The sequence below is a fragment of the Dermacentor silvarum genome, chromosome 4 (assembly GCF_013339745.2).
Source record: "Dermacentor silvarum isolate Dsil-2018 chromosome 4, BIME_Dsil_1.4, whole genome shotgun sequence".
Taxonomy (NCBI): domain Eukaryota; kingdom Metazoa; phylum Arthropoda; class Arachnida; order Ixodida; family Ixodidae; genus Dermacentor; species Dermacentor silvarum.
Genome location: NC_051157.2, coordinates 42,067,396 through 42,081,127, shown reverse-complemented (window position 1 = coordinate 42,081,127; position 13,732 = coordinate 42,067,396). Strand labels below are relative to the sequence as shown.

Sequence of the window (13,732 nt, the reverse complement as noted above, 5' to 3'; positions counted from 1 at the left end):
AGGCCTCATCGACAGACGGGAAGCTATCAAGTGCTCTTCACGCTTGTCGGTCCTCGCTGCGGGGGGGGGGGGGGGGGGGGGGGGGGGGGGGGAAGGAGGTGTCACCTGGGACTGATGGATGAGCAATTAATTAGTCTCCAGGCTGCAATCAGTCATCGGCCTCATGCGTCGCTAAACGGCAACGTCGCCCTTTGGTGCGTTTCCGTGAATTACCAGCGCCGCCCGAACTACGACGAGGCCCGGCGCCGACTGCGACGCGCCAACCTGGAGCCCCCTTTCGAGACAACAGTCACCGCCCTCCCTAAAAATGGTGGCTTCCGCGAACTGACCGCTACCGAGAGGCGACTCTTGCAAAGGGCCAGCGTCTATCAATCCCGTGGGAGCCACATCAACGTTCGGTTCCCAAGGTGTCAACAGCTGCCTGTGTTCGAGGGCGACCAGGCAAGATGGGAGGCGGAGCCCGGCGGGAAACGATGGCACATCATGTGCGGGATATGGCGACCTGGTCGAAGATGCTGATTGCCTAAGAGGAACTGAAGTGCATTTCCTCGTCGAGTGAAAGAGGGAAACGAAAGGGATAAAACGCGGGACTGGAGTGTTGTGAGGACGCTCGACCATGTAGAACGCTCGGAGATGTAAACGCTAGAACATGCAAAGATGTTAGCATGCAGACGGCTCCAATATCATGGAGCCCTTTTTGTAAAATACCAACATGTACAGTGTATATAAAACAGTTTTCTCATCTCACTGGACTTCTCATTCTCCCGGCACCTGGCACGGAACCATCCATGAAACCTTCGTGGCCGCTCGGACTTCGGACTTTGCAACAACCTGCAAACCGAATGTCTGCGTGTCTTTGTTTTATCTCGTGCCGTAGCAAGAGAGATGTACTTCCGTTCCGTCTGCTTGTTCCCATGCCGTGCAGTCGCGCGTGCAGAGAGCGAAACTATGTAATTTTTTACCGTGTTCCAGCGTGCGATTATGCTCTGTGATCCGCTTGCGTCTCACTCGGTGTTCGTGTAGCACTGACTTATGCCGCTAGTCAGGTGTTCTCGTGCACAGCGCGCAAAATCGTGCGCTGCGCGAAACGAGACAAACGTTACACCTCGCGCGCGAGACCGTCAGCGGAAGTGCGCCGCGCAGCAAGAAAGCGAAAAAAAAAAGAAAGGAAAGGGGGGGAGCCCGTGACGTATGCGTCACGCGATCCTCCAGCTCCGGTATGGGAGAACGCAGAGAAGGAATTTCGCTTGCGGAGGCTAGACGGGTCAAGTGGAGAAAGTGTCTATGATGACAGTGACGCTCGCCTTCTGAAATCATAGGTTCGCGGCACTGAAATGTTTCTATCTCGGCTAGTTAACGAACCAATTTGAAAAATTCTTGTGGTAGAACGCTCCCTAGAGAGCACGTAACGACTTCCATCCTATAACAAAAATTTGCTATGTGGCCTGGCGAGGGGCCCTTTAAAAGAACACAAAAGGTGAGCATCAAGTTAAATCGAATTGAACTACACACGCCTATACGCTCGCAGTTCTTATACATGGGATAGGGCGGGAGAGAAAAAAAAAGGCGACAATTTCTTGCCACGAAATTAGCGGCAATCGAGATTTGAAAGAATACTTTATCAGCGTAAACTGGTCTAGGGCGTTTGACTTTAGTGTCCCTTTAAGTGCCACGGGTAATGAGGTGATCTGTAGAGGGAGACCAGGTGCGAGACGATAACGTGGAAGGCAGCGTATCTCGGCGCTAAAGCGTCCTCAGGCCAGTGGTCTTCTGTATCCACTTGAGCAGCGTACCGACACGGGTGAACACTGCCGGCACGCCCTCCTGAGCGCAGCCTCCCGCGAGGCCGGATCCGGCGATGGCAGCCGCGTAGTAGCGGCCCGCGTAGAACTGCATCAGGGGGCCACCGGCGTCTCCCTGCGTGTGCATGCACCAAATAAATAACAGTTGAGTAGCCACATTTATATGAACACGGTAAAGGTTGCGTCGAGTCGGCTTGTCGGACCCAATTCCAGTCACCGGGTTCATACAAACGCTAGCGGATCGGGACGACCAAACGTCGGAGCGAGTTCTGTCAACCCGCCTGCAAGGGGTGGATTGAGTCGCCCAACCAGCTTGGCAAGATGCATGTAAACACGTTAGCTGAACTTCCGATTCAAGCCGCTTATAATTTTGGAGTTATAGCGCCAAAACTGCGATATGATTAATTTAGACCACCTGGGGTTCTTTCGCGTGCAGCCAATTGCACGGTACACGGGCGTTCTTGCATTTCGTCCCCCATCGAAATGCGGCTGCCGCGGCCGGGATTCGATTCCGCGGCCTTGAGGTTAGCAGCGCGATTCGAGTTCATATTAACGAAGCTAGTGAGCTCTTTGAGACATTTGCATCCAAAACGAAAGACCGAGAGGCAGGTCACAGTGCAAAGCACAGCGGGGACGGTAGTGTGCCGTGTGGCTCGTGACCGCAGCGGAGATTTCAGAGAAGCAGCGATTGGGTGAATATTGTTCAGCGTGGGACATGACACTTGCCGGACGTCGCAGTATACGTACGGAGTACGCCAGCTAACGATTCTCTTCATGTTTTCAGTGCAAAAGTCGCCGACACAGAAAGGCGAAGTGACATAAAAATGTATTTCTATGGATGGTCTTTTCCATGTGCCGAAAACATGAATACCAACCAACTAGCTCATACACCAACCCAACACAGCCTAACCTAACTATCGGCATTTTTCTTCAGCAAAGTATAAAATAAAGATGGTATCGTCCAAGGTGATGTCCAAAACCACCAAACGATTATTATGAGGCACGCCGTATAGTGGGAGACTCCGGAATAATTTGGACCACCTGGGGTTTTTTTAACGTGCACCTAAATCTAAGTACACGGGTGCTTTCGCATTTCGCCCCCATCGAAATGTGGCCGCCGTGGCCGGAATTTGATCCCGTGACCTCGTGCTTAACAGCCCAACTCCATAGCCACCAAGCAACCACGGTGGTTGTTCAAGCATTAACTCTAACAGTAGCTATAAAAGAGTGCCAAAAAGGCCTAATCATGAACGGCATGCAGGCTCACGTACGTCGCAGATGTCCCTTCCCTTGGCGCCGGCGCAGATGAGCCCCTGAACGGAGCTGTCGTTGTAGCGACGGCTGCACTCCTCGCTCCGCACCACGTTCAAGTACACCTCGTTGGGAGTCGAGCTAATCGGCCCGTCTGCGAGGCACAGTAGGAAACGAACGACTGCTGTCGTTGCATTGTCACCATACGCAGGCCTGCGCTGCTATACACTATACGGTAAACAATCAAGTTGCTTCGTGAGTAGCCAAGACTTGCACGGATATCACGACGTAAACAGAACTATCCAAACCGCTGAAGCTCGCACAGCCCTGCATGTCTCTTATAGCCCCTGCTCAATTCCTCAACAACCAGACCCTGAAAACGCTCCTGCTGCAGATCTCGCGAACGCCTACTATAAGTTTTCTTTCTTTCTTTCTTTCTTTCTTTCTTTCTTTCTTTCTTTCTTTCTTTCTTTCTTTCTTTCTTTCTTTCTTTCTTTCTTTCTTTCTCCTGCGCTTATGAAATTGAGCCAGTTAGCTTGGTTTTCTATTCGTCTTCAATTGATCAATCTATCTATCTATCTATCTATCTATCTATCTATCTATCTATCTATCTATCTATCTATCTATCTATCTATCTTCTTTCTTTCTTTCTTTCTTTCTTTCTTTCTTTCTTTCTTTCTTTTAAGCTCTTGTCGTTAATTTCAACTCTTGGAAAAGCAGTGCGGACGTTTCTACCAATACTGCGAAGTTCAGGATGTGCTACACTGGCCAGGATTCTTGCGTGATTATCCAATCCGTAAAATTAGGTTGAATTATCGGAAGTAGCTACTTCTGACACATTGGAAAGCTTCTTTCTCATCACGGATCTGTTCTCTATTAGGTGACAGTGAAAAACTAAAACGCCGCCTAAAGTATGAGTTGAGAGTCTAACTCTTTATGTGGCGAATTTGTACCCAGGAAGACAACACTCAAAATTACAACGATAGCGTCGAGCATAGTCGTCCGTCGCTGGTGCTCACGTGCATTCCAAAGTAAACGACACAACAGCTTCGTGCTACTCCACCTTGCGAACTGCCCCAGAACTCGTTTGCCATATTGACGCATAGTTTAGTGTTTAATCGGTGATCACGGCGCAAAGGCGCACACACACCGAGGGAGGAAAGGGAGCCGCTTAGAGGCTACGGCGTCGCGCTGCTGAGGACGCGGGCTCGATCCCGGCCACGACGGCCGCATTTTGATCGGGGCTAAATGCAAGAACGCTCAAGTAATTATATTTATGCACACATTTAAGAACGCCAGGCGGTCAAAATTAACCCGGAGCCCCCCACTAAGGCATCCCTCATAATCATATCGTGGTTTTGGCACGTAAAACCCACATAATCTAATTTACTTTAACTTCATTTAGAAAGAAAAGGGACCGACATATATAGCGCGAAGAATCTCGTGTTCAACGTTGGTTCTGCCCGCCACTGTCCTCGTCTTCTCTCTGCGCTAATTGTGTGCGCACAAATTGTTTGAGCACGCCCGCGCGCTTTTTGCAGCGGGCGCTTATGAAATTGAGCCAGTTAGCTTGGTTTTCTATTCGTCTTCAATTGATCAATGCATAGAGTTTCTTAGAATATTACCTAGAAAGAAATCTGGCGTCACCATCTACTTTCTTTTTTTTTATCTCACATGTAGCGCAAGTAAGCGAACAAAACAAAAACATGATTGTGTTACCGACGCACGATTAACGCAGATCACGTCTTTCGTCCAACTTTGTTATTTAATATAGTTGTTCATTATCTCTTTATTGTATGCGATACTAATTAATCTGCAATTTATAGTTTTGTTATGTTTATATACATCTATTATGCTGCTCATTCCTTGGTTGCTAACTTTTGCTTATGTTTTTTTTTTTTTCATACATTGTTTCACAGGAGGACCCCCTGACAGTTTCACTATATGGGACCTCCTACTGTATTTACACCATCTGTTCACATACAATATTTATAACGGTATGTTTTAATAAACCTTCAAACCTTCAGCAATCCGCCGATGCGTCATTTTTGAAGTAACTGTTCACCCCAGCTCGAATGCTAATGTTTAATAAATAGTGTCCTAAAAGTAGTGTCCTAACATAATTATGCCGAGAAAGAAATAACGGCATAACCAGCTTTGTAAGCGATAGCTTGCACATTACGACAAGAGACGGGCTGCAGATTTCAGTGACGAACGCGGCCCTCATTCACATCCACCATGGTGGACCTTGTAGAGAAAGCGTAACTTTAAAAAATTAAAACAGCATTAAAACGTGTTTATCACAAGACACGCCGTGCTTGGCCTTGTAAAAAAGCGCCACAGTACAATTAGAGACGCGCAGAAAATTTCGGCAACTAACGCGTCCTGTAACTTCTATCTTCATCGTCAGCTAGAAGATTCGTGTGCTCACTTTTTATGCGTAAGCATTCTTAGGTTAGTACCCCAGCAAAGTCTGTCTGTCACGCGAAAAGTGCAATGTCTTTCATCTGCACAAAAATGCATAATTTGTGAAGGTAAGACATTTAATCGTTAGACTAGTGTAAATTTAGATGCATTGGTTGCTTTATAAGCGATAAGAAACAATTTAAACCAAAGAAATCAAATTGATCAGAGAGAAAACCATTCTCCTCAGGCCGCCTTGAAAGCTTACTTTCCCGCATTACGGATTCGTGTGCAGAGAAGCTTGCTGCGGGGCTGCTGAGTACAAAAATAACTGATTGGTACAGATGATGATGATGATGATGATGATGATGATGATGATGATGATGATGATGATGATGATGATGACTGATGGCGTTAAAAAAGCTGGTGACGTCACCGTCGCCGCGTCAAGGTCGTAACAAAATTTGGAGGACGCTGAAACGCCAACGCATTTCTCCGCAAAGCTCGGGAATTAATATCTCGAGACTGGTGTCATCCCGAGAATTCGTTCCAAGTGGATCCGCCTTGCAAACTTCGCGGCTATAATTTGTAAATTGCAATATGGCCCATAAGGTATTTAGTTAAAAACGTAATTAGTGAATTTTCGCTAATTGGTCGATTATGCATCTAAATTCCTCGTGCACGTAATGTCCGCCTCTTCGAGTAGACTAGCTCATGACCTAGAATTGTGCTATCTGCCACAGGCAACCTTTATCGAAAGTGTTCAATGAAACAGCCGACATATACATATCTCCACGGTGCTCACAGGTGTGCACGCGTCCCCAGCCGGCCACGAGCGTCTTGGTGCCGGGCATGTATCGGTCCGTGGTCTGAGGCAGGCAGATGGGCCGCACGTGCTCGGCACCCTCGTCGGCGGGCGCCACGCCCCTGAGCCGCAGCAGCGCGGCGTCGTAGTACGGGTGCTTGTACGCCGGGTGCACCAGCACGCGGCTCACGTTGTGCGCCACGCTGTGCTGCTGCGGCCGACTCAGGTCGTGCACGCCCAGGAGGACCTGCAGGCGCTCCGGATGCGACAGCGCCCTGCGAGAAAGACACGGTCCGGCCCGAAAGCTCGAAGGCCACTCCGACCGAAGTTGCCGGACAGACGCTGTCATCGAGACTTGCTGCTGGCCGAGTTGGTCATAGCCTTAACGAATGCATATTAGCGCCAACGCAAGAAGAGAACGCATCGAAGAATGCTGGACGGGCGCTTGCAACACACTGACAGCACAATATGACACATATTTATTTCGGGGTAGCAGGTCTATAGGCATCTCCTGTTCACTTCACATCTCAACTATCCTATACACGGAGTACAACAGGCCAGAGACGAAGCTCCTCCTCCTGACCGCTCCCCTATTTCTCTCATTAATTTTATTCTCTCGCTGACCAATATAATTGTAAGCGTAATAACGGCAAGTCGCCGCTGCACGTACTTCATGCCCAAAGTTATTAGACATAGTCTAGTAATGATGACAGCCGGATGGCGCACAGTCAAAACTTTATTAACTGTGGTTCCTTAGCTCTGTCATGATATCGCACCATCTTCAAACCGGTCAAATTCCATGAACTTAATCTCGACAATCATGCTTTGTCCGCAAACGTAATGACTTCACAATTCCGCGCACTTACCGGAGGAAGATGAATACAGCGCTATCTCTGAAAACTGACCCGACGACACCGAGTACGATATCGGGACTCGCAACTTATTCATTCATGCGGACGTGCACGTCCGCTTGTTTTGGGCATGCAGGACGACAAGACACAAGTTGCAGTCCAGCGCAAGGATTATGGTTAAGTTTCTCTTTAGACCACTTACTCATTTCCGATCACCCCTGCTGCCGTCAGCACGTAGCCGTTGCCGATGTAGGCCGCGGAGCCGGACAGGTTGCCTCGAAACATGATAGCAGCCTGCGAAAAAGTGACGTCATCCAGAAGCGCTTATATAGTGTACTCACTCCATCTCCTTTCTCGTAACAACCGCGCCGCAAAGAAATTTTCCGCTGCCTTTCTGTTCTCAAAATGTGGTTAGCCGTCTGCGCACAGTTGATGTAAGCTAAATGATTAAATCAATTGAATGATAGCATATATGATATCGCATAACAGTGATAACGTATAGCAGTAGTGTCTATGTGGTATGTAGAGGGATACCAAGAGCGACAGTATATGTGATGATGCAGGGGGAAAAGCGAGCACTTTCTTTTCGCACACGGGACTTCTCAACGTTAGTTGCCTTGGCAAGTTTAGCTGCGAACGCTGACGACCGACGAAAAGGTGTCACTATATTGATGCATGCCGACACTTACCAGCCATGGAAACTTGTGGGCAAAGACCTGAGACCCGCCGACGATTCGGCCGTGTCCGTAGCGACCGGCCACTCCGCAAGCTTTGCGAAAGCAAGAAATGCACGGAAAGTACCAATTATATCCCACAAAATGGCACATATCTTATAAGCCGATGAGTGCATGGGAGTCGATTGGGTGTACACACGCCTGCCCGATCACGGACAATAGCGATTTCAGGAAGCGCCGATAACATCGTTATTCTGTGCGATTTTTTTTTTTTTTTTTTTTTTGACGGGTTTTGCGTGCCAAAGCCACGATATGATTATGAGGCGCGCAGTATAGTGGAAGACCCCGGATTATATTGAGCACCAGGGCTTCTCTAACGTGCACCCAGTGTAAGGTGCACTGGTGTTTTTCTTTCTGTTTTTTTTTTTTTTTTTTTTTTTTTTTTTTTTTTTTTTTTTTTTTGCATTCCCCTCGAAATGCGCGGCCGCCGCGGCCGGCATTTGACCCCGCGCCCTCGGGCATTCTGTACGATTGTAACTGTTTAATTCCTCGGCGAAACTGTGGACGCGTGCTGCACACTTAAACACGGAAGATATAAGCTTTAAAAATCCACTACACAGTACCAGTCAGAAAGCGAATACTCGTAATGACAGTGTCAAGAGAGAGAGAGAGAGAAATAGAAAAAAAAATAAAGGCAGCTAGGTTAACAAGACGCACGTCCGGTTTGCTACCCTGCACTGGGGAAGGGGGTATAGGGATGAAAATAGAGAGAGAGAGAGAGAGAGAGAGAGAGAGAGAGAGAGAGAGAGAGAGGAGGTGAGAGAATACAGTTGCGCGCACATTTGAAGGCTCGCACCGAGTCTATACACACGGTCGCCAAGACCTGTCGACTATAGGTACAATTATCTCTGCAGTAACGCCGCGCACTTTCAGGTGGATTGGAGTAAGGCTGTGTTTCCACGTTTTCCACTGTGTTTTACGCACACAGTTCTAAAAATTACAGGGAAACGCCTTGATTTTATATACTAGTTTGTCTTTTTACCTTATCTTTTTTAGTCGCCTGTGGCGGGTATAGTGCAATTCTGCTTCTTAGACTGGATAACTGCAAGAGATGGACATTACTTGCACGAGAAATCGAAATCCATAATGGACTAACGAGCAAAATTTCATCTAATCGATATTTTACCTAACTACTTTAGGGCACAGATTCCAATTTATGAATTGGAGCTGGTGAGTTCGCAAGGCATGCACATTCACTTCGAAGGAATTCTGAAACCATTGTGACTCATCAGGAGATAGCCTTCATGACCAACTTACGCCGTTAACAACAAGCAGAAACGCACCTAAATACGCAATCTTACCGAAGACAACAGTAAAATGAAATTTCCCTGCATGATGCAATTCAGATGAATACCGTATTCAATACCACCGTATTGAAAGAAGTTTAGTCTGTTACCGTAGTCGTATATGTAACACCACTTCTTAATCCTCACATTCTTGCAGCATTGCTTTTTGCTGCGCTGCGAACATCCTTGTCTTGCTTCAAGCGCATTCTATACGCATACGTAGCTCTCGAACGTTGTGGGTGCCCTAAGTTGTTGGCTTTGTGATGTGTATTACCCAAAACAACATTTCTTTGAGCCACTGTCTTCATTTTGGAGTGCTCGCGCTTATGAATACAATTCATCACTGTATTATTTTTATTCACCCTGTATCGGCTCGTGGATAGGCTAACAGCAATAATGAATTAAATAAAGTTCAGTATCTATGGCGTTTTGTTGATGCACACACGACAAACTTGAACTTCAGGTGGAACTATAGGCGGTGATTCAATGCAAAGGATCTTTTGTAAAAAATTGTAGTTTTACGAGCCAAAACTACGATCTGGTTATGGGGAACGCCGTAGTTGGGGTGGGAGGCTCTGGAATAATTTTGACCATCTGGTGTTCTTTAACGTGCGCCTAATGCAAGGTGCACGCGTATTGTTTTTTTTTTTTTTTTTTTTTTTTTTTTTTTTTTTTTTTTTTTTTCATTCAGCCCCCATCAGAACGCGGCCGCCGCAGCCGGGATCAAGCTCAATTCCACATTAAAGAACATTAAAACAACTTGCTCAATTATCTTTTTTTTTTTTGGGGGGGGGGGGGGGGGGGGCGCTGGGCATGAGGGAGTACATTTGGTCCAGAAAAAAGGAACAAAATGTCATAAAATAAGAACTTTAATTAAAAAGTTGTAACGTAATTAGTGCGGAAATTCATTATTTACTAATTGCTTCTCTGAACTTTCTCACGCTTACGCTTATTATGGGCTTTGCTTTAAGTTTTTAGACGTTTATATAACTGCGCGAAAAAAGAACGAGGACACACGAAAGAAACACACACGACACCACGAGCGCAGATTGCCAACTGTTTATTTCTGGAAAAGCAAGCAGCATATATTAAATTCGGGATACTGAACACGTGCCCGCATTGTCACTGTCACATGTGCCGATAAACATAAAAATACAAAAAATATATAAAAATATCTGCTAGGTAACAATGTAAAACAGGATTGCGACGGGCGATCACCAAAATAACAAACAGCCGTTCTTACTATATCATTAAATGAAGGAGAGAAAACCGCGAGCGTGTGAAGGAAACGAAAATGGCAGATGTCACTTAACAAATAACCATAGTAAAGGCGTAGGATGAGGCGATAAATACGTTTGATTTAAAAAAAAGGAAATAGAATCAACAAATAATGCACCAAACAACAAATTTAGAGGCGATGATGTCATAATTAAAAACGCATGAAGGATAAAGGTATGGCTTAATTTAAAAAACATCAGAAGTAAATATGAAGCCGACGAAAACTACAAACGTAGCTATGAAACGAGTAAAACCTGGTGAAAAACTAACGCTGACGCGTTTTCGGCATTTTCTCCCTTTGTTTTTTTCCTTTCTTCTATTTTCTTCGCGCAGTTTATTGTCTAGGCCACGGTTTCAATATAAAACCAACGAACAAACAAAAACGAAAACTAGGAAAGAATTTGAACACCAAGAAGAATTTTACAAGGCACATTAGAAAAAATTGACTTCTTCTGGTAACAACGAAAGAGACGGCGTGCTCATACACTTGTCGCCAGTTTTTATTATGTAAAAAGCTTCAACAATCTCCTTTAAGCTTCCCGCTCTTAAATCAGAATTTTGAAATATCAGATTCAACGCATCAAAAACGATATGTTGGGCTTTGGGGTGTTAAGGGTGAGGAAGGAATCCCAAGGATAAACACAAAAAAAAAAAAAATCGCGGAGGAATTAATAACAGGGCGGAGAAATCGTGTTCCGCAGTGCTCGCAACCAACTATGTACTATATATAGCGCAGATTTCTTGTTCCGACTCACAGTTGAGGTTCGGCTTCCTGAGCGGTCTGATGGCGTTGTCCAGCTCCAGGCTGCGAGTGTCGTCAGCCTGGCTGCACAGCCTGCCCTTGGTCACGTTCCGGATGAACTGAGTGTACCTGCTCCGCCCCAAGCGCATTGCATTGACAGTATACGAATACATAAAGTTTGTGAAATTAAAAAGTCGCAACTTAATTACTGACAGCTACACGAAACTATATACATGCGTGGGAAACCCCGGATGGTTTCCTCGGAAAGAAAACTTCGCACGTGAGGAAATAATTGTTCCGTTTTTCTGGACCGCAACGATCTGCGACGTTTCCTGTCGTGAATATTCCTCCTACTCGCGGAGAGAGAGAGAGAGAGAAAGAGGGAGGTTGCATAGAGGAAAGAGGTGCTATTTCTGCTTCCTTGGGGGGAGCACGGCTCAGCGCCTGCATCGCGGATTTCATTAGAACTCGTGAGTTTAATATAAAGTATAATAACTAACGTACCTTTTATTAGCTTGGGAACGAACATTATCACAAGCTTCCAATGTCAAAGCTTTCTGAGAGCGACTGGGAGTGTGGAAAGCATAGCATAATAAACGAACCAAGTATTTGAGAGTGTAGCAAGCATAACATAATAAACGAACCAAGTATCTGGCTACAGACACGAAAATACTACGTACTCAAGGAGGTGGAGAGAAAAGTACGTAGATGCACAGAGATAAATGGAAAAAGTACTGTAGGCACTTATTAGAATTGTATATACCTTTCATTTCTCCTCAAAAAAAAAAAAAAAAGCAACAGTGGCCTGGCCTGACACGCAGAGTACATTTTGGCCATGGACCCAAACCGAGGCTTTCGGGAAGTGCCGGTTGTCAATCTGTGCCACAAATGCAGTCGTTGATCGTCCCTCTCACAAGTACAGCGGCACGCACAAAGCGCATGATCCGCGATGTAATTAGATGACCTATATAGCTCTACCTCTCATATCGCGTATACCACTAAGCGTGCGCAAATGCCCCTGTACTTGGAGGAATGTTTCCGTATACTCAAGGGTCACGCGGTATGCCGCTATAGTGAAGAAGCTTTGCGAACAGCACTGGCAATGCTCACCTGGACACGCGCGTGTAGATGCCCGGGTATCCCGGCCGACCGCAGCCGATGCCCCAGGAGACCACGCCCACCTGCAGCCAGCGACCGTCGGCTCTCCTGAGCATCAGCGGACCACCGCTGTCACCCTGAAATCCGAGGAACGCGTGAGAAGGACCATCCCTATATAGACCTTTGAAACGAGAACTACCACGGGCGTCGTCCACGGAGCACCTGCTCAAAACCCGGCTGTGTTTGATGGAACTGACACCTTCTTTAACATGCGGTAAGGCTGCCCTTAACTTTCTGTGAATGCGTTGCACTCAGTCTGGGACACTGCGGACGACTTCGACGTTCTTCCCAAGGTGCGAGATTGTTTTTCACGCACCCTTTACGCCTTATCTTGCGGCCAGGTAGAACATAAGTTCGGACATGTTTACGCCTGATGCACAACCAGCTAGTCGTCAACGCGTATTTTCGCCGGCAACTTTGCAACAGTTCTGCAGCACTTTTCTGCTTATTTGTTTACTGTTACAGTTGAACTGAAGAACATTCTGACACGCCGAGGTAGCTTATAGTGTCTATGACGTTCCGCTGCTGAGCTCGAAGTCGTGGGTACGATCCCGGTCACGGCGGGCGCATTCCGATGGGGAACATATGCAAAAACGATCGCGTTCTTATATATATTTAGGTGCAAGAGCCCTAGGTGGTCAAAAGTTCATCCGGAGTCCCCCACTACGGCGTGCCTCTAATCATATCATGATTTCGGCACGAAAAAAACAACAACTCGGAATTGAATTTCACGAGACCTTGGTGTCGTTCATTCGCACCGGCTACCTTTCCTTTCTATGCGTAAAAATCTTTCACGAGAATTAAAAGAAGGGTTTTGCAACGCGTCGTAGTTGTTAATGTATTTTCTCGATATGATCGTGGGACCTACAGTGCGTGCTACCCAGGTCCGAATTCTGAGCACGACCGCATAGTAAACGTCATCACGCACTATAGTGCAAATCAATCAACAGATCTCCCTCGTCCATGGTCACGCTGGCCGGTCATACACGGTCAGTGCAGCGCCCTAGCTCGTTTCTTATCTATTTTATTTGCCAATGTGAAATTCAACGCATGCCTTTGCTGTCCCAGTCGAGAACATGCCAATGTTGGTTGTTACCTATAATCTCGTAACTACATTAGAAAAAAATTAATAAAAAATCGCGCTTACTGCTACTTTGTTTTATTGCGATAGCAATTATATGGACACTTCAACCGGATTTCTGCCGTCGGCTTCGCCGTCGCCGTGAGGTTCCGTATAGATAAAATCTTCGCCGCGCGCCGTATGCCCGAGCGGAAGCGTGCGGGGACGCGCGCTATCACGGAGAGCGAACGCACTCAATCTCCCACGCGCAAGCAAGGAAGCGGGAAGCCAGCACCAGAGGGAGCGGAGGGGGGGATCTACTCTGCCAACAACCGCGCTCGTCGCTCGCCCGCACCATCTCT

General features: G+C 46.8%; 1 protein-coding gene across 1 annotated transcript in view; it reads right to left on the bottom strand.

The window, feature by feature from the left end:
* Window positions 1–1,598: 1,598 nt before the first annotated feature.
* The window catches only part of LOC119448078 (transmembrane protease serine 9-like), a 28,901-nt gene continuing 16,767 nt past the window's right edge, over window positions 1,599–13,732 (bottom strand). The window contains exons 7-13 of the mRNA XM_037711563.2: window positions 12,263–12,387; window positions 11,166–11,281; window positions 7,802–7,881; window positions 7,315–7,406; window positions 6,262–6,536; window positions 3,074–3,207; window positions 1,599–1,917 (exon numbers count right to left, since the gene is read on the bottom strand). Of these exons, the coding sequence (XP_037567491.2) occupies window positions 1,744–1,917; window positions 3,074–3,207; window positions 6,262–6,536; window positions 7,315–7,406; window positions 7,802–7,881; window positions 11,166–11,281; window positions 12,263–12,387 (996 nt within the window). The 3' untranslated portion in view covers window positions 1,599–1,743. The remainder of the gene's footprint in view (window positions 1,918–3,073; window positions 3,208–6,261; window positions 6,537–7,314; window positions 7,407–7,801; window positions 7,882–11,165; window positions 11,282–12,262; window positions 12,388–13,732) is intronic.